The 26,770-nt window shown below is 46.1% G+C and overlaps 1 protein-coding gene across 2 annotated transcripts in view; it reads right to left on the reverse strand.

The window, feature by feature from the left end:
* Window positions 1-3,770: 3,770 nt before the first annotated feature.
* The window catches only part of CRY1 (cryptochrome circadian regulator 1), a 48,646-nt gene continuing 25,646 nt past the window's right edge, over window positions 3,771-26,770 (reverse strand). The window contains exons 2-13 of one of the 2 annotated variants that reach the window (XM_043967971.1): window positions 21,149-21,257; window positions 16,060-16,202; window positions 14,313-14,497; window positions 13,057-13,145; window positions 12,099-12,239; window positions 11,695-12,006; window positions 8,704-8,855; window positions 8,343-8,545; window positions 8,140-8,238; window positions 7,353-7,442; window positions 5,464-5,535; window positions 3,771-5,389 (exon numbers count right to left, since the gene is read on the reverse strand). In XM_043967971.1, coding sequence (XP_043823906.1) covers window positions 5,298-5,389; window positions 5,464-5,535; window positions 7,353-7,442; window positions 8,140-8,238; window positions 8,343-8,545; window positions 8,704-8,855; window positions 11,695-12,006; window positions 12,099-12,239; window positions 13,057-13,145; window positions 14,313-14,497; window positions 16,060-16,202; window positions 21,149-21,257 — 1,687 coding nt within the window. In that variant the 3' untranslated portion in view covers window positions 3,771-5,297. The remainder of the gene's footprint in view (window positions 5,390-5,463; window positions 5,536-7,352; window positions 7,443-8,139; window positions 8,239-8,342; window positions 8,546-8,703; window positions 8,856-11,694; window positions 12,007-12,098; window positions 12,240-13,056; window positions 13,146-14,312; window positions 14,498-16,059; window positions 16,203-21,148; window positions 21,258-26,770) is intronic. The other variant, XM_043967972.1, reaches the window with a different exon arrangement.

Consider the following 26,770-nt stretch of genomic DNA (forward strand, 5'->3'; position numbering starts at 1 on the left):
TGTTCCCTAAATTTTTGCTTATGGGTCATTAATAATTTGACAGAAACAGAAAGGTCAGAGATAGGGTAAAGCCAAGTTAAACAGCAGGAACTGCTGCCAAGTCATGATCAGTCAGAACTCTGACCTCATCTCAGATTTTTTCCCCCAATTTTTCAACCTTTTTATTTAAAGTTTTGTGTTCCAAATTCTATCCCTCCCTCCCTCTTGCCTGAAAAAGTAAGCAATCAGGTATAGGTTATACATATGCAATTATGTAAGACATTTTTATAGTAGTCATTTTGCACAAGAAGATTCAAATAAAAGAAAAAGAAAGTGAAAATAGCATGCTTTAGGCTGCATTCAATCAATATCAGTTCTTTGGAGGTGGATAGTATGCTTCATCATTAGTCCTTTGGGATTGTCTTGGGTCATTGTATTACTGAGAATAGTTAAGTCATTCACAGTTCATCCAACAATATTGCTGTCACCATGCACAAGGTTCTCCTGGTTCTCCTCATTTCACTATGCATCAATTCATATAAGTCTTTCCAGGCCTTTCCAAAATCATCTTGTCATTTCTTATAGCACAATAACATTTCATTATAATCATACACCACAGCTTGGTTTTTTTTTTTTTGGTTGTGTGTGTGTGTGTGTGTGTGTGTGGCAATTGGGGTTAAGTGACTTGCCCAGGATCACACAGCTAGTAAGTGTCTGAGGCCGGATTTGAACTCAGGTACTCCTGAATCCAGGGCCGGTGCTTATCCACTGCACCATCTAGCTGCCCCGCCACAGCTTGTTTAGCCATTACCCAATTGATGGGCATTCCTTAGATTTCCAATTCTTAGCCATTGTAAAAAGAGCTGCTATAAATATTTTTGTACAAAATATTTTTGTGATGTCTTTGGGATATAGACCTAGCAGTGGTATTGCTGGATCAAAGGGTATGTGCAGTTTGATAGCCCTTTGGGCATAGTTCCAAATCGCTCATCTCAGATTTTTAAACCATAAAATGCTTTTTTCTAAATTAATTTCCCATTAATTCTTTAGGAACTCAACTACTGGGTAAAGGGAAGAACAACTATATTTTTTCAAGTCTAGCAAATTACAAACTAAGGAAAATAGAATAGCTGGTATTTATTCATAGCTTTAAGGTTTGCTGAGTGTTATTTGTTGTCTCATATGATCTTCACAACCACCTTAGAAGCAGGTGCTATCATTACCTCCATTATAGATGATGAAACGGAGACCAAGAAGTTAAATTGACTTGTCTAAAGGCACACAACTAAGCAAATGTCTGATGCAGGATTTGAACACAGGTTTTTCTGACTCCCAAGTCTCAAATTTTACTGCCTTTGAAATGACTTTGATGTTTCATCATGATGAAATACATACGTGACTGCGTCCACGTGCTAAATCAATATATCCACTTGGTGGGAAGGAGCAGACTTCCATTTATTTCCGGTCTTTGAGTGCTTGCCACCCAAATGTTCTAGTTCCTTTCCTAATACTTCCTATTCATCTTCCTAACTCTGCAAACTGCATCTCCTGTGGCTCATTAGTATCTTCCAAGGCTCTTTCAAGGTGACTGGAGAGGGCGTCATATGGAAACACATAGAGCAAAGCCAAGTTTGGTCACTATCGCATTTCTCCAATAGCTATGATTTGGAGCAAAAAAGGACATTTTAAAAAATTACCAGTTGGCATTTCTGCTTAGTAAAAATAATACGATTGAAGGCAGATTTGTATAGTAGGGTTCTGGTGTCCAAATGCAGATTACAGTTTTAATTCAAAATTCCTTTACCATATTTAAATTTACCAAACTTTTTAATGACCAAGTCTATATACTCCAGAAATCTTCAAAGAACTAGGCTCAACAAGGGGCCTAGATCAGATTCTCTATGTAGCAAATATTTATAGATGTTATACTCAAGAGTTGGAAGGGAATCACAGGATTATCTAGCCATCTTTCTATCTTTCCACTGATCCATCCATCCATCCATCTACTGACAGAGGACAGACAAAGAGGGGGAGGGACAGAGAGAGTTTTTATCTCTTACCTGAATCATGAACCTCATTGATGACATCTTCTAGGAAGCCATCCAGATGCCACCTGAAGACTTCCCTTGATGAGGAAACTCCCCATAATAAATAACATTCCTTTTGGGGGCAGTTTTGTTATGAAAGTTTTTTCTGTGTCCCCCCCACCCTATTCCATCCTGTGTAGCTCTTTGGGGGTTTCAGTTTTTTCAGTCAAGCTATTAGCTTGTGCCCACCCGAGTTTTTTTGTCATGTGATAATGTCCCACGTGTATCTGCCATGTCTTCATTGGTCAGGATTTGAACACAGGTTTTTCTGACTCCCAGCATTGGCTGAATGGGACCAAAGGATTATGCTTTCTCTCCTGGGGTCATGTGGATCATTTTGAATGCACCTTTCTTTACTATTCATCACATCTCCCCATCTTGTTGACAAGGAGTTTCTGAGAGAATTTGTTAAATACCTCACTGAATACCGTACTCACTGCATTTCTCATTGTAACTGGGGGTGCACTGGATTGAACCTGGGGCCTGGAGTCAGGAAGATCTGAGTACAAATTCAGCCTTAGACATTTACTAGCTGTGTCACCCTGGCCAAGTCACTTAGCCTCTGTCTGTTTCAGTTTTCTCATTTGTAAAATGGGGAAAATCGTCATGTACCTCTCAGGGTTGTTGTGAAGGTCAAATGAGACATCTGCTTAGCACAGTGCCTAGCACACAGGAGGTGCTATCTAAATGCTTATTTAACTCTCTCCTTCCTCTTTAAGTCTGTCAAAAAACAAAAAACAACACACAAATCAGACCAAAATGAGTTTAGGTTGGCAGGACTTCTTCTTAATTAACACGTCTGTTTATGGTGAACACTTCCCTCCCTTTCTAAGCGTTCCTAAACTGCCCCTTTAATGAATCATTTTAGAATTTTGCAGGAAATCAAACCTCAATCTCACTGGCAGACATTCTGAAATACCTGCCTTTTCAGACCCTTTAAAAACTGAGTGACATTCAACCTTCTGTCATTCCTTAAAAACCAGAGACTGGTTCAGACCTGCACCTTTTCTGTTTCCTTCAGCACATTGGGACACACTCTGGAAGAGCAGAGCTGGAATGGGTCTTAAAGGCAAACCAGAACATGTCTGCAAACTGCAGGGAAGCATCCAGGAACTCGGGAGAGGGGGAAGTGAGGTGAGGGACAGACTGTGGCAGCAAGCCCCTGAAGGAAGGAGACAGGAAGGAATGGTAGCCAGGGCTCAACAGGCTGGTGGGTGGGCCTTGTCTAGCGAAGAGAAGGGCTCTTGTCATTCTCTGACAAGAGAGCATGTAGAGATGGTGGGTGAAGAGGTTCTGAGGTTTGCAGGAGAGTTAAGGAAGCTCAAGACAGACGGATGTTCTCAATCTTCCAAGGAAGGCAGGCCTTGAGTGTTTGCCGAAAGGGTTGGACAACAGAGGGGGGGGGGGTCTGAAAGGGCCCCCTTGAGGGGGCTCCCAAACTGGAAATAGCCCCTGCTCCCTCTGCCCAGAGACCCAGCTCCCAAACCCAAGCTCTCTACGTCCCCCGGCTTCTGGAGCAAACTGCTGGGGCCACCACCAGTAGACCATGGAGAAGGGGGGATCAGACACTAACTGTGCTCCCAGGTGAAATGCATGATGTGCTCGCCAGGTTGTGTAGCCAGTGTCCATGGGGCTTTGCTTTGACCCCACTGGTCACCTCTCCCAGACCTTCCAAAACAACAACTCACAAACATGGGTCTTTGTATTTACACTTTATTGACAAGGCCACTTGAGCAGTAAACAAAAAAATAGAGATATGAGGAAAAGGGGACATATAAATGATGCTTTGCACAACTGTGGACACACACACCGGAGCCCACAAAGTTTTCAAACAGACACGGCTATGTTTGGGAGTGCTCTACCCAACAGGTACAGATACATACATTTTCTAAACTTTATGTTATCAAAGTTTGCAAAATACTGGATCATCCAATGAGGTCAAGAAAACCGTGCCTCAAAATGTTAACATCTTTTCAGAAAGTCAGAACAACCTCCACGTTTCTCCCATGTCTGCTGGAAACTCTCCTTAGTTACCACCTGTACTTTTTCCCTATGTGAAAAATTATCAAAAATATATTGAGAAGTCTATCACTAATCATGAATATTTCTATTTACATTAAACAAATTCATTACTGAGTCCTTTATATACAAATTACCATTTGTTCCTTTGTGAAATTCAATAAAAAGTTAAAAACCATAAAAATGCCATTAGAAAGAACACATCTCAAAAATGTAACTGGTTTCCATCAATGAGGAACATTTTGAAAGAATTTATTAAAAGATTCCAATTTCAACTACCAACAGCATTTCTTCCTGAACAGAGGGGGAAAACCCCACAAAGCCAAAGTTTTGCTTACGAGAAATCCAGCACAGATACTGCTATTTCCTGCTCACCTATATTCCCACCTGGATGCTCTCCTGGTGAGGCCCCACAGATGCTCCAAGCCTGAGCAATTTCCTCCTCCCTCAAAGGGGTTTAGAAATGCAGTTGGATCAAGAAGCCACCAATGCAAGGGAAAAGCTCAACTAGATCAGAAAGACTCGAGGAACCGCTCGACACCAAATAAAAGGGAGGAGATCAGTTGATGAAGTGAGCAGTCAGTCACCGTCATGGAGCCAGGAGAAAGGAAAGAAGGCTTTTTGTTTTAGAGACTGAGTTCAAGTGAAAGGGTCGTCACACACTTCTGAAGCTAACCTCGATCTATAATGAAGCCCACGGCTCTGGATTCGAGTCACCTCAACCCCCCTGGGAGCCTCGAAGGAGAAAGGGCATGGGGGAAGGCAGCCTTGGGATGAGGTGTGCAGGTAACCGTCTCAGCTGCTTCAGAGAAAGGCCAGTCCTCCCCCCCTTCCCCACCCCCAATCATTTCCAAACTCGAAAAGGATCTCTGTTTCTAAAATGGCAGAATGAATGGAGGACTCTAGAAACAAGGAAGGGAAGGGAAGAGCTTCTAGAAGGAGCCCCATGATAACCACCTACAGCTAGCAGCACTGCCCCAGTTTGACTCGGTCACACAGTCAGGGAAACAGGATGGTTGGAGAACGATGTCTACACATTTATTTTTGCCAGAAAGCTGGGACCTGTAAGTTCGCTGTTTCATCCACTAAGAATTGATGCTGTTTCCTCTAGCCCTTGATGATGCTCTGGGGGACTCTGCCCTTTCTCGGATGAGCCGGTCTTTGTTTGCACTTTTCTTTCTCCCGCTGGGAGGAGAGATGTGGCACAGATGCCTAGTTTGTACTCTGTCGCTGTACTTTGGGGCCGGCGCTCTGGGGGTCCTCCTCTTGCCGGGGCCGCTTGTTGCCGCTGAGAGTGCTTCTTCCTATACATTTAGAGATGTGCGTTTAGGACAGAAAGAGCAAAGAGAACATTACACTCATGCTGCTTGCTTCTTACCTTGCTTTAACATGTAAGCCTGCTGACTGTCTTCATGTGAATAATGTGAAATCCCAGTCCCCTGAGAGTAACCTACACAGTTGGTGTTTGAAAAACAAGAGACATTACTTGAACTAAAGGACTCACTTTACTCCCCAGATACCAGGTTCCTTAAGAGGCAGAGTTAAAATCCAAATGAACAAAAAGGTATTTATCCAAATGCTGAAAACATTCAAATTCAGCCCATGATTAATGATTCAATCAGAGAAGCATTCAGGACAGATCTTCTCATCTGATGAAGATTTAAATGATGAATAAAAGAGAAGAGAAACACATATGCATGGGAGGAAGTAAGGCAGCAGTTTTCATTCACTTATGGGTGTCATAGATTGTGACAGGCGTGCAATCACCTCATCACTCTCTCCATTTAGCCCAACTTTCTTCTGTAGTCCTAGAAAATGCCCATTTGATTTCAGTAAAAATTTTGGAAGTTTTCTTGATGTATTAAGTTTCTTTAGATAAGCAATATATAAGGATTATTCATACTGCTCTCTCTATAAAAGTTTTAGTTATTTGTTGGAAAAAGCAATTGATTTTTCTTAGTTTTTTTTCTTAGTCTGGCACATGCAGGCAAATAGCCTCTTCTGATAAACACGAACAATAAACATTTTCTACACATACTTCACCTATAAAAAAGTTCTGAGCTAAAAGGTTCATTAAGCCCATGATGGTTTGGCACAAACTATATCCAATATAGTGGATATTCCTCCTCTAAAATCAGGAAAAAACAAGAATGCATAGTAATAAAACATCTGCAAACTGTACAAATTTAATGCACAGGATGAAGGATGGAAATTATGCACAGCCAATTAAAATCTAAGAAGAAAAAAATGAAGAGAATCTTTCTGAGATCTGCCTGGTAGGAAAATTTATCATCAAACAAGGGACAGAAGAGAACACAAGAAACAGAACATGTAATTTTGATTATATCAAATTAAAAAGGTTATGCATAAGCAAACTCAGTGTAAGTATCAGCTGGGGGAAAAATCTCAGCAAATGTCTGATATCAAAGATACACAGTGAACTAACATATCTCTCTGTGGCCCAGAGCTATTAGCTAATAGAGAAGTTAAGGGAATATAAAAAATTTTCAAAAGAAATTCAACTACTATAAGCTGTATGAAAAATGCTACAGATGGTGAATAGAAGAGAAATGCAAATTAAAACAACTGAGGTTCCAACTCACAACCTCTCAGACTGGCAGAGGTGACAAAAGACAAAGGTAGGGTTGGAGAAATGGGAAAGCTAGGCGCTGAGGGCTGAGCTGCAAATGTTCTAGAAAGAACCAGAAAAGAGACTAAATGGGGACAGCCTCAGGGGCCACCACGCTCATTTAGTGTGTGTGGACTTGAAGGAGGGCAAAGGTGGATGAAAAGGTCTCATTTCTACCTTGAGATTTGCTGCAGTTCTTTTTGTTGTAGCAAAAACCTAGAAATGCATCCGTGGGGGAGCAGCTGAACAATGGTGAGAAATGCTGAAATGAGGAATTCAGAGAAATCTGGCCAGACCTTAATGACTGAAGTGATGAAGAAAGGGAGCAGACGTGATGTCAGAACACAGTGACCACAATAATGTAAGTGAAACAACGTGAGAAAGAATCACCTATGGCCTTTGAGTCAATAGAAGACCAGAGATGGCCTCCGGCAGATGGACAGCCCTGCCCTTGGCTGCTGCTCTGTCCTCCCTCCTTCTGACAAAGGAGGGTCCCGTGGAAGACCCCTCACTGATAAGCATCTTGGTGCCTTTGGTCCTGCTCTTTGCCCTCCCTAGAGATGTCCTTCTCCCCACTCGCCGATCAGCCCTCCCCGTGCTCAGGACATTCTGAAGCAGTTAGAAGGCATTTGATATACCTTGTTGTTGAGTGCCACTGGCTCCTGTGGTGGGCTCTGGGGGCACGCAGCCCTTAAGAGTCTGCCCATCGTTGGCAGTCGCGGGAACAGCTAGGGACAGAAATGCCAAATTCTGTTAAGAACAGTTAAGAGTTTAAGGAGCACCTACCATTCTACAGTCAGAGCATGTGAATGTCTGGAAAACAAAAGAAATGCTGTGCTTACTCTCTGTTCTCAGAGTTGGTTCACAAAGACTGTTGTTTGTGTTCCCTATAGACAACAACACTGAACATTCTAACTTTTCAAAATGAGCGTCCCTTAAAGGTAGTCCCGCTCTTCAAAGCTCCACTCAAACAGGAGGTCACGAGCTGTTGTTTGTTGGGCGGTGGGGACATTTTCCAGATGTTAACAACCCCTCATTCATGGCGGGGGCATCCAAACGCAGATGTGCTTTTCACCTTGTATAGTCAGTATGAAATGCTGCTATCTTACATCCTGGAAATGCTTTCCAACCTCACTCTGCAGTAGCATCTCATCCAACCTGGGCTAAGCTACATGAGGCTGTTTCTGTGAATCTGATCCATGACCCCCCACGGTTCCTGCCTACCTCCCACAGCTACCAAGCCTTGTGTGTGTCTCTTCTAAGAGTCGAGGGCCCTGTCATGGTCCCTGTGGGAGGAAGGCTGTTTTTAGGCCTTAGACTCCTCCTTTCAAGGCAGTTTTTCAACACAGACATGGGCCCAGTGACCCCCCGGGGCTGCCCCGTGGCCCGCCCTCCACAAGGTGGGGTTTCCTGAGCCGCACATACCTCCGCTGCTGCTGCTACCAGCAGAAATGTTTTCTCCAGGTGTGTAGCCCATGAGACCACCGTTGACATTCGGGTTGGAGGGCACAGAAGCAAGAAGGCCTGCAGGGGGTGGGAGAAGGAAAGGGGAGCCTGTTAAAACACATCTGAGGTGTGAGTCAGGGACAAACAGACATGTGGCTGCTTCCAGACCCTTCTAGACATACCCAGTCCTCTGTATCGTGATAGCTGCTGGTAGATCTGCTTCATCCGTTCAATGTTCAGGCGGCTAGCCTCGGCATGGTTGACCATGGGTTTGGGGTAGTTCACACCTATCACGCACTTTGCCACCTTCTGGATGCCTTCTGGTGCGTTCCAGGGGTCATAGATGTACTTTGCGGGGAAGCCTCGAAGAACGGGCAGGTAGCGTCTTGGGGAGGACAAAGGAGAGAAGAGCTGTCGGCCAGGGTCCAGGGGCTGAATCCCAGCCAATCCGCTCTTTTCCCAGAGGGGCCGGAGCCACCCCTCTGCGGCCCTTATGCAGGCTGGCCAGCCTTTCTCAGGACGGAAGCCGGCACAGCGGATTACCTGATATAGTCTCCATTGGGATCGGTTCTCCTGCCAAAACCGACGGGACAGTAGCAATGGAAAAACTGCTGGAAAAAGGAGCTGCAGGACAGCCACATCCAGCTCCCTGCATTGATACTCCAGTCGGCGTCAAGCAGCAGCTCTTCAAAGACCTTCAGAAACAACAGCAGCCATTAAGCGAGGAGCGGAGGGACGCTCTAAACACAAGTGAGCCTTTTTGCTCCTGGGGCACTGAGGGTGGCTTTGAAATGGTTTAACAAGTGCTTTACAAAAGCAGTCAGGGACCCTCTGACCCCCCAGCCCAGGAATGACACCTCCTCGCTCTTGCCCATGCCTCCCGAGCCTGTAGGCTCTTCTCCTCTGCTTGCCCCCTCTCCCCAGAAGAGGCTGATCTACGGGGGCTGCCGTCACCATGTCAGTACGGACAGCCAGAAGCAGCAGAGCTGGCTCTCGGGCAAGAGGACGACGTCCACTCATGGGACATACAGGAGTCCTGTCCTCTTCAGATACACAGAAAAGAACAGGATCCTCCTTTGGTTCTTCCCTCTGTGTCCAGTCCCCTTCTCCCCACCACACATACCACCCCATACACACCCCCCTTACATACCCATGCACTTACCCACACCACACCATACACACACACACACACACACACACACACACACACACACACACACACACACACACACACCCTCTTTATAGCAGCAGGATCTATAAGTATAGTCCCTAATGAAGTTTCTTGTTCTTGCTGATGTTTGTCAGGCCCAACAGGAGGCACTCAAAATTTGCTGAAGTTTTGCCAAACTAATCTGACTTCCTTTGGGGGCAGGAGTGCTAATGTGGCTGATGGGGAGGCATGGGGCAGTTTCCTGGGATGTCTCTAGGAACCAGAGGAAGCGTGTGGACTGATAGGACCTGACCACAGTGGGAAGAGGCCAGGGCTTGGGGGGGGAGGAGACCCCTCCTTGCTGTGGGGGAACAAGTCGCTTCCCTTTTTTGAGCCTCAGTCTCCTTATCTGTAAAATGAGGATAAATAGACCTATGTCACCCGCCTCCCAGAGTTGGGGTCAAGAAGGAACGTTGCTGATGTTGCGGTTCTAGATTTGTGAATTGCCATTATTACACATAAGCAGGACTGGCTGAGAAGAATCCCAGCAGCGAGTGTTTAGAGGCAGCCTCCCCTGGGCCAGGCACCAAGCCCAGTGCTGGACAAGGATCATCTCATGAGGAGAAGCACGATGTCAGCCTAGACTGTGTGGTCCAGACCCCCACCCCAGACCCTGCTGAGCTAAACGCTTCTGTCACTGACTGGGCCGGAGAAGCTGAAGCTCTGTGCTAAACACTGACAGGAACAACTCATACAGGAGACAGGCTGCAGTCGGCATTTCTGGAGATCACAGGAGGTTTGGACAAGGCTCTAAAACAAACAGTACACGTCTGACCCAATTTGACTTCAAAGTCTTAGGGCTGAAAACAATGTGAATGTTACTGCACAGGTACACAAGGGGACGCCTGGCTCACGGGGTTCATATGAAAAACACTTGGGGTTTTATAGCCCCGTCAGTCTAATGAGGAGCCATGTCATGCTAAATCTGGGGGTGGTAGAGTGCTAAGGAAGAAAACACTTGGGATGTTAGAGGGGCAGCTCATTCATCTTTAAATGCCCCAGAAGATATCATGTGTAAGAATGATTACAAGTAAGAAGGGGGCAGATTCTGACACAGAAGAACCTAACGATTTGGGTTGTCCCAAAGGGGGATGGATGTCACTGAGGCTGCACAAAGCTTCTAGATTTCTAGGACTGAGCCTCCCTGAACAAACCAGACCACGAGCTGAGGTCTATGCTCGGAGGTTGTCCTTGGGAGAGGGGGCGGAGAAGACCACCCTTGCCCGATGTATTTGGCCAATTCCTTGCGATCTCCGGCCGGGTTTGGGACCCATAGCTTCTGAAAGGAAGCTTTCTGGATTGGCAGACTGGACTGAAAGAACTGGAGACGTGGAGAAGTCTGAGGTGGGAGGGGACACACTAACTTTCAAGGAGCTGAAATACTGTACAAAGGGCAGCAATGGAGTCTACAGGCAGAGGCTGAACGCTTTTCATTCTCAAAGGTGATGTTCCTCTTCCAGAGATGCCGTCATTACTGAGAGATCTGTCCTGAGACACTCTCTTTCTACGTGTTGTATAGTCTTTGATCATCTTGTGGACACAGCGGGCTTTCACTCTGGACTCAAATGACAGAGTCCTCACTCCTGCTCACATGCCAATCCATCCCCAAGGCCTTTCCCCTTCTCTCATCTGACTCTGCCCTCAGCCTCGTCCGGGCCTCCTCACTTCACCCGGGACCATTACGATGGCCACTAGGGAGTCTGCACAGCCTCCTCCAGCCCAGCCTCCGATGATCGATGATCGGGAACCTGATCTCTCTAAAATCCAGGTCTAACCCCCTCCCCCACTTACAGACTTCCTCTGGATCAGCTTCCCCAGCCCGTGAGCTCGCTCCTCCCCGCAGCACGGCTGCCCCTCTCCCCGTCTCCTGGCACACGTGCTCCCAAGCTCTCCCTGCTCATCCCCCCCCCCATGGCTTCTCTGGCTTCCTTCAGGCCCCCTCCTACAGAAAGCCCTCCTGACTGTCCCTTTCCTGGAAGCCCTTTGTGGGCACTGGGAGCTCTCTGAGGGCAGGGATGGGTTTGTGCCACTCTCTGCACCCCAGTGCTGAGCACAGGGCCTGGCACACAGTAGGTGCTTAATCAGTGCTTGGCGAGTTGACTCCCAGTTCCCGAGTTTGTGTGACGAGGAATCATCTTAGATTCGTGGCATCTCAGCACAGCAGGGCCCTTAGGCTCACCTCACCCACCCTCCTATGTTACGGGCTCAGAGAGGGAAGTTACCCCTCCAAGGTCATACGGTCTGCTGGGGAGAGAACGTTAGAATGGGGCCCGGTTCACCAGGGTGGCGATTTCAATGGGAAGCTCACTAAGTACACGGCCCACCTTCATGCCTTCCTCCCAGCTGATCCACAAGTCCCCTCGGGTCAGGAAGCAGGCAACTGCGTGTCTGGCCAAATGGTGAATCCAGCCCTCCTGGCGCAGCTGGGTCATGATGGCATCAATCCAGGGGAAGCCCGTCCTGCCTTCGGCCCACTTCGCCAGCGCCTCGGGGTTTTTGTCCCAGGGGATCTGAACACAGATGGGGTTCCCTTCCATTTTATCGAAGCGCGGGTTGTTTGTGGCTGCCGTGTAGAAGAATTCACGCCACAAGAGCTGCCCGTAAAGAGAAAGGGGCGGCGAGCTGTTCTTCTTTACCTGACAGGGAGGAAACAGAGCATTAGGAGGAGTGTCCGCACGGTCAGCAGCGGCTGACAGCTAAGTCTGGGCACCCAAAACAAGCATCCTACCTTCTTGTACAGGTCGGTCAGCTTGAAGTAAAACAGGCGACAGGACAAGCAGCCGAAGCGCAGATAAGGGCTGAGTCCCGTCGGGCTTGCAAGAAGGGAATTAGCGTTCATTCGAGGTCTCTCAAAGTTTGCCACCCACGCCTAGAGCCACAAAGAATTCCAGTGAGGTTTTTCCTCAGATTCACTGTTTTACACGGCTGTTCTTGGTGGATAAAACTTATTGCTTGTAACAATGGTCTAGGCCAAGACTTCTTTAACTTTCCCACTCGCCACCCCTTTGTGCCTGAGACATTTTGACAAGACCCCAGGTATATATAAAATAGGTATATGTGACCTTTTACTGTTGCCAAATTTTCCTCGACCCCCATATTCAGTTCTGTGACCCCATATGGACTTGTGAGCCACAGTTTAAGAAGTGGGGGTCTAGCCGTGCTTTGACAAAGTGTTAGGAAGAATGACAGCTGGCAAGGGGGTCTCCTCTGCTCTGGCTCACAGCCGCTTCCATGGGTCTGAGCCTTCCTTAATTTGTCTCAGAGACATTCTCATGTCTGACAAGGTCATGGTTAGGAAACAAGAAAGGTGACGCGCCTCCCTCTGGTGAGAGGGCATTTCAGACATCCAGGCCCTGGCTAGCCCCTCCCGCCATCAGGCACAAGGTCCCAAAGAGACGGCAATGGGTCAGAAAGGAGCTATCCTTTCAGGAAGGGGATGGCAGATGGACGAGGGCACCCTCCCATGGATAACCACAGTTCAGGGAAGGGGATGGACCCTCTACACAGGAGAGGTCAAAGCAGCCCAAACCCGTGTCATTCGAGCAAGTTCTAATTGTTCCCTGCTCCAATTACAGGGACCGGGCATCCAGTTCCCGCAATGCCCCTGCCTCCTTTTTTTTACAGAACAAAGGGTGAGACACCATTTCTAAGATGCCAGGTTAGGAGCAGGGCAGAGGTCATCGTACTTTTCTTTCCAAATGCCTCTCCAGGCGTGTGAGGGCTTCCGTCTCCCCGCCAGGCCACACTGCAGAAGGTAAGCCGTCTGTATCAAAACCTAGGAAAACAGAGGACAGCTCTGAAAGTCTGGGAGATGGCCAGAGACTACAGCAGAGCAAGCTGCCTGGCACATCCCGGGTGAGTAACAAATGTTAAGTCACTGACTGCTGTAACTTGGCAATTACATGACTATAAAGTAATGACTTTTGTCAAGGACTTTAATGTGTGGAGAAGGCTTTGCACACATATCATGTGACTCACAACCACCACGTAACAGAAAGTTGATAGCTATCATTGTCTCTAGTGACAACTGGGGAAACTGAGGCAAAATTGGCTTAAGTGCCTGTGGTTAGGTGGTTACTGTCAGAGGTGGGATCTGGGTTCAGGTTTTCCTGATTCTGCCGCTTGCACTCAATGTGTGAAAAGAGGTTGCAGAACAATGCTGAAGATTCCTTTCTTCTCTTCTCCCTCTGCATTGTTTCACTTGTGACTTCAAGAGCTCCCACAGACTCAATGATCATTTCTAGGCTGGTGTTTCTCCAATCTACTGAGCCAGCTCTGTGACTTGTAGTTTAGCTCTCACAGGCCAGTTAGAACCGTGTTTTTTAGTATTTGATTCTGAATTTAACGACTGCCTGATAAAATGGGCATTTCCACACAGGAAGTAGAAAACAAAGGCTACAGCTCTCTGTTCTGCATAGTGCTTAGACAATGCCTGGCACATAGTAGGAGCTTACGTACTGATCGATTGTGACTGGCTTTTCCTTTAAGTTCCCAAGTGTCTGCTTGTCTGGGTTTTATTCTGTTCTCTGAGTTTTTTGTTTTTTTTGTTTTGTTTTGTTTTGTTTTTTTGCGGGGCAATTGGGGTTAAGTGACTTGCCCAGGGTCACACAGCTAGTAAGTGTTAAGTGTCTGAGGCCAGATTTGAACTCAGGTACTCCTGACTCCAGGGCCGGTGCTCTATCCACTGCACCACCTAGCTGCCCCTGTTCTCTGAGTTTTTAAAAGATGACTTAATGATCCTTCTTTTTTTCATCTTTTGCCACTCCATCCCTTCTCACCTCCTCTACCCACCCCTTGTCAGAAAAAAGAAAAGGAAACAAAATGTTTGTAACCAATACACACAGTCAAACAAAATCAATGCCCACACTGGCCTCGCCCAATTACGAAGGCCTCATCCTGACCCACAGTCTTCGCCTCTGAGTTAGAAATTGCTTCAACCCACCTAGTTCTTCCAGTGACGGCACGCCGTACTTTTCGTCATGATCATCTGAGAGAGGAGTCACACACTTATTCATCATTTCAGGGGTTAGTGTCTCTACTGGTGTTGCTAACGGTTCCATTTTGCTGATCAGAGTTTGGAATCTTTTATATGTCAGGGGTGGCTGTCCACCATTCAATTCTATGATCCTGTTGGATAAGGGGACACAATGGCTGGTATTAGTATAAAAAAGGAATAAATATATTTTATGATGAATTTTTAAAAGCCCTTAAGACAAAATGAAATGAATCCCCAATTAACTTCCAGGACATATCCAGCCAGGAAGAGGAAAATAAAAGTCATTTATAGTAGTTAATAAGAATCCTTCTAATGATACCTAAAGGGGATACTATGTCTCTGTCTCTGTCTCTCTCTCACACACACACACACACACACACACACACACACACACACACATACACCCCTACATACCCACATACTGTTCTCTCCCACACATACTCTTTTTCTCTCACACACACACTCTCTCTTGCATACTCTCTCATACACATTCTATCTCTCACACACTCATACTCACAGTGTCTTCTCACATATACTTTCTCACAAACTTTCTCTCTCATACACACACACACACACACACACACACACACACACACACACATACACACACTCTCTCTCTCTCTCTCTCATATTTGAAACAGGAATAAGGAATAGGTGCTTCTGGCCACAGATGCCTATGTGGGTTGGGTGAGGAAAGGAAATCCTCCCTTCTAATTCTGTCCTTCTTCCCCTAACTTTTCCCCCAAACATAAACAAATGTGTCTTTCCCTTTGTAATCTATTGCAATGAGAACAAAACATGGTTTAATAATGCTCAGGACATTTCCTAGCTTTCTGCTGGCATGAAAGAGTTAAAACCAAAGAGTAAAATCTTGCTCCTAGGAAGCAAATCTAAAGTTCATTATCAAAGGTAATCTGAATTCTACATGAAAATGAAGACATCTGGGAGGTGAAGAACATAATTATTATCTGCTATAATTATTTTTGCAGAGACATGGAATAAATTACTTTGGTATAAAATATACCAACTGAGGACTGGTAAGGCAAAGGATCTGTTGTACTAATTTGTGAAAATGGGTATCTAACTAATGGAAAGCCAATTCATCTCTAAAGACCTCTAGGAATTATAAGATTTCTGTACCATGTTATGTTATTTTGTACTTATTAATTCAAAAATTATTGATTGACTTAGTACTCTCAACCATGAATTGCACCAAGTCCAGTAAGGGGATACGGATATATGCTATGACCCAAGGTACTTGTGAGTACCTCAATGGACACTTGTGTTTATTAGGGCAATGTAACACAAGTGTCCAATGAGGTAGAGACAAGTACTACTACTGGACAGGAAGGAAGGATCACTATGAGTCAGAAAGCAGTGGCCAAGTACCGCTCTGTGACTATGGCTGGCAGGCAGGGCAAAGAAGCCCACCATGGAAGGCCGGCCTTACGTGCAACAGCCAGTTATCTCCTTTTGGCCCAGCAGACAGACAGTGGGGTCTCTGATTTAGCTGCTTGATGGGAAATTCCCAGAGTGGACCTTGCATTCCTGACAACACTGACTTTTTCTGGATGGGAAGGAGATTGACGGACAGAGAGGAGTTGGCATGTGGTGAGTGCTTGCTAAACGCTTGCTCATTCATTCACATATTGTGTGTGAAGTCACACTTTCAGGATCCTGACACAGAACTTACTTGTCAAGGTCATACAGAGTGTGGGAAATCCGCACGATGACTTCCACCCCAGCCTCGCTGGCCAATTTCTTAATGGCTGCATCTCGTTCCTTCCCAAAGGGCTCAGAATCATATTCGAAGGAAAGCTTGGCAATGTCCCATTCCTAAAATAAAAGAGCGCAGAGGAGGCACACATTACAATCGAGTCTTTCCCTGTCAAAGTAGTAAAAGAAAGACAATCAGGAAAGATCTTTCTACACACATATTTTGAACACCACAGGTGTGTACGAATTCATTCCCTTTACTCTGCGGTCTCTAAGAACTGCTGTCAGAGATGCCCAAAGATGGATCAGCTGCCAGGAAGTGGTGGGTGCTACATCACCAGAAGTCTCCAAGAGAAGGTGGGCAACCACATGTTGGAGTAAGGATTCCTTCTCTAAGAACTGCTGCAGCCTTACAGACATCTCAGGACAGTAACAAGGAGGAGCGTTCTCTGTGATGACATCCACAGGGGCAACGTTATCTCTCCCAGGGAGGTGGGCGGGCAGGCCTAAAGGGAGTCTGACTCTCCCCAGGTTGCCTCCCCAGACACCCTCAAGAGGCAGGAGAAGCCCGAAGCCCTGCCTCAGCACAGACAAGAGATTACACGTCCCATTCCAGAACTTCTTCTAGGAAGCTGAACACACATACTGACCCTTTAATTTGGAGAACTATACCACAAGGAAATACAAGGCCTTTATCTCAAGAAGGAAATGAAGATTTTATGTGTTGAAAGGATTAGTGTGTGCACTCTTCATACACATGTCCAGAATCCAAGAAGCCTAAGAGCTGAAGGCACATCCGAGCTCGTCTGGTCCCATTACAAGACCCCTGACAAGAGCTTGTGCAGTCTCTTATCAAAATTTCCGGTGACAGAGGCTCAGTTCTTCTTCCCACCCCAGTGTTGTCCTTATCTTTAGGGCCATCGTATAGATGCGAACTCTGGCTTCCGAGTTCATCAACCACCTTAGATGCTGTGACTTGCATCTTCGTTCTGCCTCAGGGAAGGCCGTGGCTTAGATTTCACCAACAACGGTGTCACCTCCATGATCACCGACTCTGAAATGCCTCTTTCTGATCAAAATTCCATCTCTCCCTTTATCTTGGATTTCCTAAATCTATTATTTGTCAAACAAGCAAGCAACAAACATTTATTAGGGTCCTACTGCCACCAGGGAGCTTCCAGTCTCAGGAGACAGACTGGTTTGTAACAGCACAGAGGCAGGCCGGTGTGCTATCTGGCATGGGGCTCTGTGTTTTCCCCATTGCTATGGATTCTAGAGACTCCCTCCTGCCAGTCAGGGTGATGTATAGCCCACCCTCTACCCTTCCTTATAGTCCTATCACAGTCATACCTGCGTTTGCATCGTTTTGTAAGCACCAAACTGTATAAAGAGCTACTCTGGGGCAGCTAGGTGGCGCAGTGGATAGAGCACCGGCCCTGGATTCAGGAGGACCTGAGTTCAAATTGGGCCTCAGACACTTGACACTTACTAGCTGTGTGACCCTGGGCAAGTCACTTAACCCTCATTGCCTGGCTAAAAACCAAAACAAAACAAAAGAGCTGCTCTGATTGTGCGGTGTGTCTCTGGTCACTGAGGGGCCTCTATTATGAGCAAATGTTAGCTTTCGTAATAAACAGATCATCTGTGACAGATTCTCTTTATCACAGATTTCTACTGTGACAATCACAAGCAGCACCTGCTGACCTACTGCCACCAAAAGGCCAGCAGGGACAAGAGTCCTGGGAGTGGCAGCCCTCACTGCCCTTGACCACTGGTCTGCTTCCAGCCTGGCTCTCACAGCCAGCATTTGGGAAAGCAATGCCTGTGGGCCAGCCCCCTCCCCCAGCCGCCACCCCGCCCAATACCAGCTAGCTACTTTCTTCCTGCTCCACAGGGAAGACCAGCCAGCTGAGCTGAAGCATTATGGCGCCCCGAGCGGGAGAAAGGAGACAGCAGGTACCACCATCTCCCCTCAAACCCAAGTGGGTCCTGAGCCTGAGAGCCACAGGAAGAGCCATGCTTCCTGTCCGGTGCTCGCAGCCAATATCCTGGGAAGCAGCTCTGGGGAGACGCTGTGGCCACAGCGACGGAAGACCCACAAACAAAGTTCTCAGTCCTGTCAAATGGCTCAATATCAGCAAATGATATCATCTTTTCAGTAAAGGTGATTCTGAAGCAGCAGCCTGATCCCCTGCTTTGCTGCCACCCCCAAGGGCCATGGGACCTTCCATCAGACTTGTGGCTGAAACCTTCTCTAGGTCTTGTCTCCCCATTAGAACGTGAGGCCCTGGAAGGCAGGGGCTGGTGGACTTTTCTGTGCTGTATCCCCACAGCTTAGCTGGGCTTGGCACGCAGGGAAGGCTTTTTTCTCCATTCACTTTCACTTCAGATGGGATATGTGTGGTGAGCAGACGTCAGGAGGTGGCATGATCCTTGGGTTGTGAGAGGGAGAGAGATGAATTCTGCTTCAGGGAGAGGCTCAGAACAGGGTGGACACTGTAGAGGCAAACTGAGGTATGATGTACTAAAAGTTCCCAACAGCCAGAGAGGCCCAAATATGGATCAGCTGCCAGGGTGCTACATCATTGGAGGTCTCCAATAGAAGATGGGCAACCACGTGTCGGAGCAGGGATTCCTTCTCTTCAAACTCTGAAATAAAATCTGTATCTATCCGATATCCTTTAAGCTTCTATCTTTTACTTCACTCTGTGCTTCTTCCCAGTTTCATCACTGCCACGGGTTCAAATGAGATAATATATATGAAGTAACGATTACCCAATTGGCACTCTGTGTAGATGACTGCCAAATCTATTCTTTTTCACCTGGATGCCCCCTGGCGTGTCTAAATCAACACGTCCAAAATGGACTCGTCATTTCTTCCCCATCATCACTCCCTCCCATGGTCCTGGTACTGTTAGTTCTGAGGCTGTGGAGTCCCAAATGTTGTTGGTCCAGTATCAAGGAAAACAGGAAGTACTCCCAATAGCCCCCTGGCAGAGCTGTTCCTCTTCCCGTCTACTTGTTGTTTTCTACCCAGTTTCACCTACAAATGCTTTCAGGCCAATAGGCTTAGCTGAGCCAAATGTCCAGCTCTCATTTATTTGATCACTCTCCTGTGTCATGGGTAAGGTGCTTATGTTCTGCATGGTGCCTGCTAGGGTTCAATAGTCTCCCCTCACCAAAGAGGGTGCTTATGCTCACTGAAGCAGGACCCACAGACCCTCAGCCTCCTCACCACTGCCTTGCTTCACATTGGCTATGCTAATGTTGGTAAAAGTCACTGTCTTTCTTTTTGTTCAGTTCCAGCTTTGAAAATTCAGAAGTCATTTAAAGTGCTTTGGCTGGAGGTGTCATGATCATCTGGGGTACGATCATCCTTTCTTTCATTTTGATACTGGTTTTGATGATCCAGTTGATGAACTACTTGAGTACACAGTATTAAAAAAGACAACAGGAGAATTTAAACCTGGGGGAAAACACAGCCCATTTTATAGATGGGGTGTTGATAAGATCAGATGCAAAATGAGGCTCGGTGCAGAGAGACAGGTCCTCTAGAGCAAGATGCTGCTGTGTAGGAACCTGGTGAACACCTGCAGCTTCCAGAACATAGTCAATGGTCCTAGACTGGAAATGCTGACTTCTTGCTACTTAAGCAACACAGAGACCACTAAGAACAACAGCTTTTGTTACTGGGTGTTTCACTTCAGTAATAAACTGGCAAAGGACAGTCAAATAACAGTATTACCAAACCACAGAAATCAGAGATTAAAAGCATCATGGGCCCCCAAATCAATGATGACACATTTGTTTATTTTTGTTAGTGTGTCATCAGCCAAGAATTGCTTCTACTATTCAGAAAGAATACACCACACTTCTTTTTAGGGAATCTAATACAAAGATTGTGTGTGTGTGTGTGTGTGTGTGTGTGTGCAGATTGATAGTTGGGGGGAGAGAAAGATAGGAGTGAGAAAGAAAGGGAGGAAAAAGCCATCTTAGCATCTTGAGGAAAAAGTAGAGAGAAATAACTAGGGATGTACATGTGTGTGCACATAAGCAGAAAGTAACCCAATTTACAAATAGGATCTGCCTAACTGGACAAAACACTTAATTCTTTAAAACAATTAAATGTATCATAATTTTGAAAACCATCGAATTCAAAAATGTTCCAATTAAAAGACTTGTTTGAGTTCAAATGAAAGTCTTTTTGGCCCTAATTCTACTGCACACGCTGGCCCATGTGTACACATACAAACACGGGTATGCACACACAACTGTTTTGGACTTGCTTTCTAAATATAACTTCAATGGAACCGAGAGGAAACAGGTCTCATAAATAGATGCACTCATGGTCAGGCTTTAACAAGGCCAGAATTCTTTTGTGAAGGTCGTGTAAGGAGGTCGAGGTGAGGCAGGATAGTGGGAGGGGAAGAAAAAGGACTTTCAATTTAGATCACATCTTCAAGTCTACTAAGCAAGCAACAGGGAAGCCCTTCTGGTCCTACTTAACACATGATAATGACTGTCACCAGTGAGAGAAGTTATTCCTCTCGCACTCCCACATTAGGAACAGAAAACCAAACTGGGTCGCTGATCAGGAGGGTAGGGTAAATAGTTATAAGAAGATTAAGAGAAGCAGAGGTATATGCCGGAGAAGCTGTGTAGCCTGTTTCATCATATTTGTACAATGTTTATCTCACAGAATTTTGTGAGGAAAGTGTTTCATAAGCCATAAAGCACTACGCAAACGTGACTTATCGTTATTGGGACAATATGAAAGGGAAGGGGTCAAACAGAGAGAGCCAGTCAGGACACTTGGGTTCTAGCCCTAATTCTTATAGTAACGACCTGTGTGAATGTGAACACAGTTCACCACTTCTCTGGGGCTTTTCTTGTGAGCAAAGTAAAGCAAGTGCATTGGCTGACCTAAAATCCTTTGAGTTAAGATTCGCCAACACAATTACTACTTCCTAAACTTTTTTCTTGGCTAAAACTTACACACCAAATGTAACATCTTCATAGTCCAGAGTAAAGGGTATTAACGTTTTGTCCAAAATTTGAAAACGTACCTTAAAAAGTCTAGGAAACACATCAGCTGGTTGGCCACGAATTACAAACAGACGAGAGTTTAATTTTCTTAGGTTGGCATCAAGATCTTCAAGACATTGTAGTAGAAATCTAGAAAGGAGGAGTTATTCATTGAAAAAAGTTATGCTGCATTGCACGACATCTAGAAATGCAAACTATACAAGATGCTCACGTTTTCCCCAAGATTAAATTCACTTAAATATCAGAAAATCAAAGGCCAATAATGTTACTGGCCTTGGAGTCAGGAAGATGTGAATTCAAATATGACCTCAAACACTTACTAGCTCTACGACTGGGCAAGTCACTTAATTTCTCTCTGCCTCAAGTTTCCTCATCTATAAGGTGGGAGATTATAGCCTCTTCCTAGGGTTGTCATAAGAGTCAAGTGAGATATCTGTAAAGTGCTTTGCAAACTCTGAAGCCCTACACTTGAGTTAGTAGTATTATTTTAAAAATGACAGGAAAACACTCTTGGAATTCTAATAGATTTCTAAAACTTTATGTAAGTGGGAAGGCAGGGATCAAAAGTCCTCAATACAGCATTTAAAGAATGATCACAAATGTTTCATCTGTCGGTATATAACTTCAGTAAAACAAAATCCTGAAGATCAGAATGAACCCTAGAATTCTGGAGAATAAAACCAGTTTAGATCCACAAGGATAGCATCTGTCATGAAAAGTCTAGCATTTCTTTTACTGGAAAAGACATGTAGCAAAGGGTTCATGGCAAAGCATCCCATATATTTGTCTAGGAAAATTACTAATTACAAGATCTATCAACTGATGCAATACTTATCCAGTAAGTATTTGATGGCTACTCTGTGTGATAGGAGATGCCAAAGCATAAAACAATCCCTGCCCTTAGATGGGGTTTATAATCTAAGATAAGCTAACACTTATACCCTGTTCTGTGCCAGGTAATATGCTGATAAACACTCTACAAAAATGATCTCATTTTTTTCCATTTATTTAGAATTTTCCCCCAATCACATGTAAAAACAAGTTTAATGTCCATTTTTAAAACTTTGTGCTCCAAATTCTCTTCCTTCTTCCCTCCCTCCTCAAGAGTGCAAGCTATAGGGCCAGCTAGGTGGCACAGTTGATAGAGCACTGGCCTTAGATTCAGGAGGACCTGAGTTCAAATCTGGCCTCAGACACTTGACACTAGTTGTGTGACCCTGAGCAAGTCACTTAGCCCCATTGCCCCACCAAAAAAAAAAAAAAAAAGAGTGCAAGCTATTCATTATAAGTTACATATGTGTAGTCATGCAAACATGTCCACATTAGTCAGGTTGTGAAAGAAAGCAGACAAAAAAAAAACCGAAAAAAAATAAACTAAAAAAAATTATGTTTCAATTACTGTATTCAGACACCATCAGTTCTTTCTCTGGAGATGGAGAGCAGTTTTCATTGTAAGGCCTTCAGAGTTGTCTTGGAGTTGCTGAGAATAGCTAAGTCATTCAATATTGCTGTTACTCTGTATATAGTACATTTCACTTTGTATCAGCTCATGTAAGTCTTCCCAGGTTTTTCTATTTTTTTAAATTTAATTTTAAATTTTTTTTGAGGGGCAATGAGGATTCAGTGACTTGCCCAGGGTCACACAGATAGTAAGTCTCAAGTGTCTGAGGCCAGATTTGAACTCAGATCCTCCTGAATCCAGAGCTGGTGCTTTATCTACTGTGCCACTTAGCTGCCCCACCCCCAGGTTTTTCTAAGAGCATCCTGCTCATCATTTCTTACAGCACAATAGTGTTCCATCATAATCTTATCCAACAATTTGTTCAGCTATTCACCACTTGATGGGCATCTCCTCAATTTCAAATTCTTCGCACCAGAAAAGGGCTGTCATAAATATTTTTTGTACATCTCGGTCCTTTAACTTTTAGGTTTTTTTATCTCTTTTTGGATACCGACCTAGTAGTAGCCCTTATATGTGATATTCTCTCTAAAACCAAAAGCTAGCATTAACTACAGTGGAAAAAATGCTCTAGAGTTTTTTCCAGCAAGGCTGTCCAGAGTCACCACTAGCATTTCCTGGATAGATCAGATAGATAGATAGACAGACAGACAGATAGGTAGATAGAGTGATCATATTTGTGAACTCATGGATATATGGAATTTCCAAAAGAGGAAACTCCTTCTAACAACCCACTTCTATCAGTGCACCCTGGGATCTAGTCCCTCAATTTCAATGATTTTATTTCCTTTGTTGTGTCTGTCCTTGATCTGAAGGCTCTTAGAAAACTGTTCTCTCCAGTCCCCTCTGAAATCAATTCCCTAACCCTCTTAGCCCTTCATAAATACGGGCCTGGGGATATATGTTTCCTTATCCTGATTTGGAAGCTGGCTCAGAGGGCTCAGCAGTCCTGCAGAAAATATGGGTGGAATGAAAGGTTACAACAGATGTGCTTTCACAGCTTTGGAATTCTCCGTGCTTGGTCTCACTCAACGCACCAGGAGTGAGAGCAGCCAGAGTGTGGTGTCCATCTGGAAGGAAAGCCCAGAGGTGGAAGCAGTACCAAGGACCACACATTAAAGAGATCTGCCTTGGAGGGAACCAAAGGCAGGCCAGCTATCACTGAGCATGTGTCTGCATCATGGGGCAGGGGTGGACCACAGGGACGAATCTTAGTGCAGGAACCGAAAGGTCGGGAGCCCACAGTAATCTCCCTGCCTATTATCAAACACACTCCTGTCTTCGATCTTGCATCTTCAATTTCATTACAGCAAATAATGAAGCCTCAAGCCCCATTTCTCCTTGTTCTGAACCTTTTCTTAAGCCATGACCTTTGACACAGAATCACAATGAAGGATATCTTCCTTTTGACAAAAATTATTCCATCAAGCAGTTGGAGATGTGAAGCTGGGCATCAGTGGTGAGATTAGGTCTGAGTATAGAAGCTTAGAAGCCATTTGCACAAACACGGAAGCAGGTAAGATCACCGGCAAAGGCAGATGTGGGCTAAAGCGGGCCAGGGTGGGTTCCTGGAGATGCCCACGTTTAGGGAGAAGAAGTCCCAGCAGCAAAAGACGGAAAGAGAAATGGAGTGGTCCGAAAGGTAAGGAGAGAACCAGCAGGGGAAAGGGTGGGGTGAATGATGCAGGCAGAAAGGTCAGGAGGATGAGAACAGAGAAGAGACCTGGGAAAGAGGCTATTAAGAAGCCAGTCATGGGGAGGCAGCGTGGTTTAAGGACACAGAGTGGGAGCCAGGCAAACTCAGGCACCGATCCACGCTGGCAGAGAGAGGTTCCTCATTCCAAGGTCTTTATACCAGTGAAATCACAGGTCTGGATTGACAAAACCACACACGTCAGTCACTGGTTACCTTAAAGACAGACGGGAGTGGCGGGCCAGACAAAGCCTGAGTACACAGAGGTCTGGCCCGGATGCATGGCCAGGAAGTGCAGGGAGGAGGCAGTCTCCGGAGGAGAGACTGGGAGCAGCACTCAAGGGCAGGACCATCCTGAGGGAAAGCTGAGCCTTGGGGAAGAGCTCCTTCCATCTTCCAGCAGGCACGGACCTGGCTGCCCTCATGCCCAGCCTTGCTGGTGACCCTTTCTGATCCTCTCTGATCGGCGGGGAGGGGGCGTTTGGAATACTCCTTCCCCTCATGGCCTCTTCTAGGTTCTCCCCCTCCTTGGAGGAGGGCCATACAATCCTCCGGCCTCCGGCCCCCAGCCCCCCATCGAAATCTTGGAAGCCACGGTCTACAGAACTTCGGGATCCTCCCCTTCCTTCCTTCCTTCCTCCCTCCCTCCCTCCCCAAGCTCAGTATCTGGCTCTTGATCTTTCCTCCCCAGTGCCTGCCCTCATTCTGGGGGGACTGAGCACATGCAGGGACATCCCCTCATACGCCCTACTCATTCCTCACGATCTACCCTTCCTACCTCAGCTACAAAGATGGTCACCAATCGTACGCATGAACCACCCATAATTGCACCAACTCTGTTCAGAAACTCTGAAATCCCCTTGTCTGGCCGGGCCTCCATCTCCCTTTAGCCAACCCTACTTTTTGTCACTCTTTTGGGCAGCTAGGGGGCGCCATAGTGCACAGAGCAGCATGTGGGGCCTGAGACGCTTATTAGCTATGTGGCCTTGGGCAAGTCACTTCATCTTGTTTGCCTCAGTTCCTTCATCTGTAAAATGGACTGGGGAAGGAAACTGGGGTCACAGAGAGTTGGACACAGCTGACAAACCAAACGACTCTGTCTACATGGTGACCTCCACTTCCTTAACTTTCAGTTTTCTCCCAGGTCATCATCCCTGCTCTTGCTACTACTCTCTCTTCTTTTCCCCATCTTGACCCTTTGGTGAACCAGCTCAGCCTTCACTGCCTTCTCTTGAGTCTCTGGCTCCCTTATCATATCGTCAAACGTGCCCGGCCTGGTGTCAGTCTGGGGTCACCCCCATCACCCACCACGTGTGGCTGAAAGAAGGTGTTGAACATCCCACAACCATTGTGACTGGGCCCACTACACGTTTATGTTGTACCACCTCAGCTGGGCCCTCACTGCTGCCCGGCAGTCTTACTAGACCTCCCTCATCACTTCAACACCCCACCCTTCACAGCATCCATCCTTAACCCTTCCCTCTCCCTCACTGCCTCGTCTTTTACAGAAAAACTGTAATGTGTGCTTCCTCCTCTCGCATCAGATCCCTTCTGCTACTTTCCCCTCCGTCACCCCGGTCTCACATAACCAGGTGGCCTGATTCAACCAGTGATCCCACCGTTCCATCCCATCTCCTCTCACTTATCTTCCAGCTCTCCCTGTCTGCTGGCTACAAACATGCCCGTGTTTCCACACTCTCAAAGCCCCACTCTGTGACCCGTCTATCCCCGCTAACCATCCTCCCGTGTCTCCTCTTCCCTTTGTGGTTACACTCCTTGGGAAGGCCGTCTGCGGGAGGAGCCCCCACTTCTTCTCTCCTTCTCTTCTTCACCTGTCCTGTAATCTGGATTCTGACCTCAGACACCAGTAGCCCCAGACTGCCCAGTCCGGCGGCCTCTTCTCAGTCCTCTCTGTAGCCTCTGACACTTTGGGTCAGGCTCTTCTCCTTGATATTCTCTTCTCTCCTGGTTTTCCTCCCACCTATGAGGCCATTCCTTCCTGAGTCAGGCCATGCCTCACAAATCCATGGGGCTCGGACCTGGGCTCAATACTACTTCACTTGGTGATCTCACTGATTGAATGACCCCATCTATTCTGATGGTTCTCACGTCTCTGCTGACCTCCAGTCTCACATCTCCAACAGACTTTCAGACATCTCTAACTGCATGTCCAGTAGACGATGTAAACTCAACATGTCCACAACAGAGCTCATTATCTTTTCTCTTAGCTAATCCTCCTCTCTTCCGAACTTCCCTGTCTCTGTCAAGGCACCACTTTCTCCCAATTTCCTGCGTTTGTGGTCTCAGTATTATCCTTAACTACTCTCTCCCTTTCCCAACGTATGAAATCAGTAGCCAAATCTTGTTCTTTCTACCTCTACAACATCTGCTGCACTGATTCCTTCTCCATACTCACAGAGCTGGTACCTTAGTTCCAGGCCCCAAACTTCTGTCCCCCAAAGATTATTGGAACAGCTTTCTAACCAGTCT

This window comes from Dromiciops gliroides, chromosome 5 (assembly GCF_019393635.1).
Source record: "Dromiciops gliroides isolate mDroGli1 chromosome 5, mDroGli1.pri, whole genome shotgun sequence".
Lineage (NCBI taxonomy): Eukaryota > Metazoa > Chordata > Mammalia > Microbiotheria > Microbiotheriidae > Dromiciops > Dromiciops gliroides.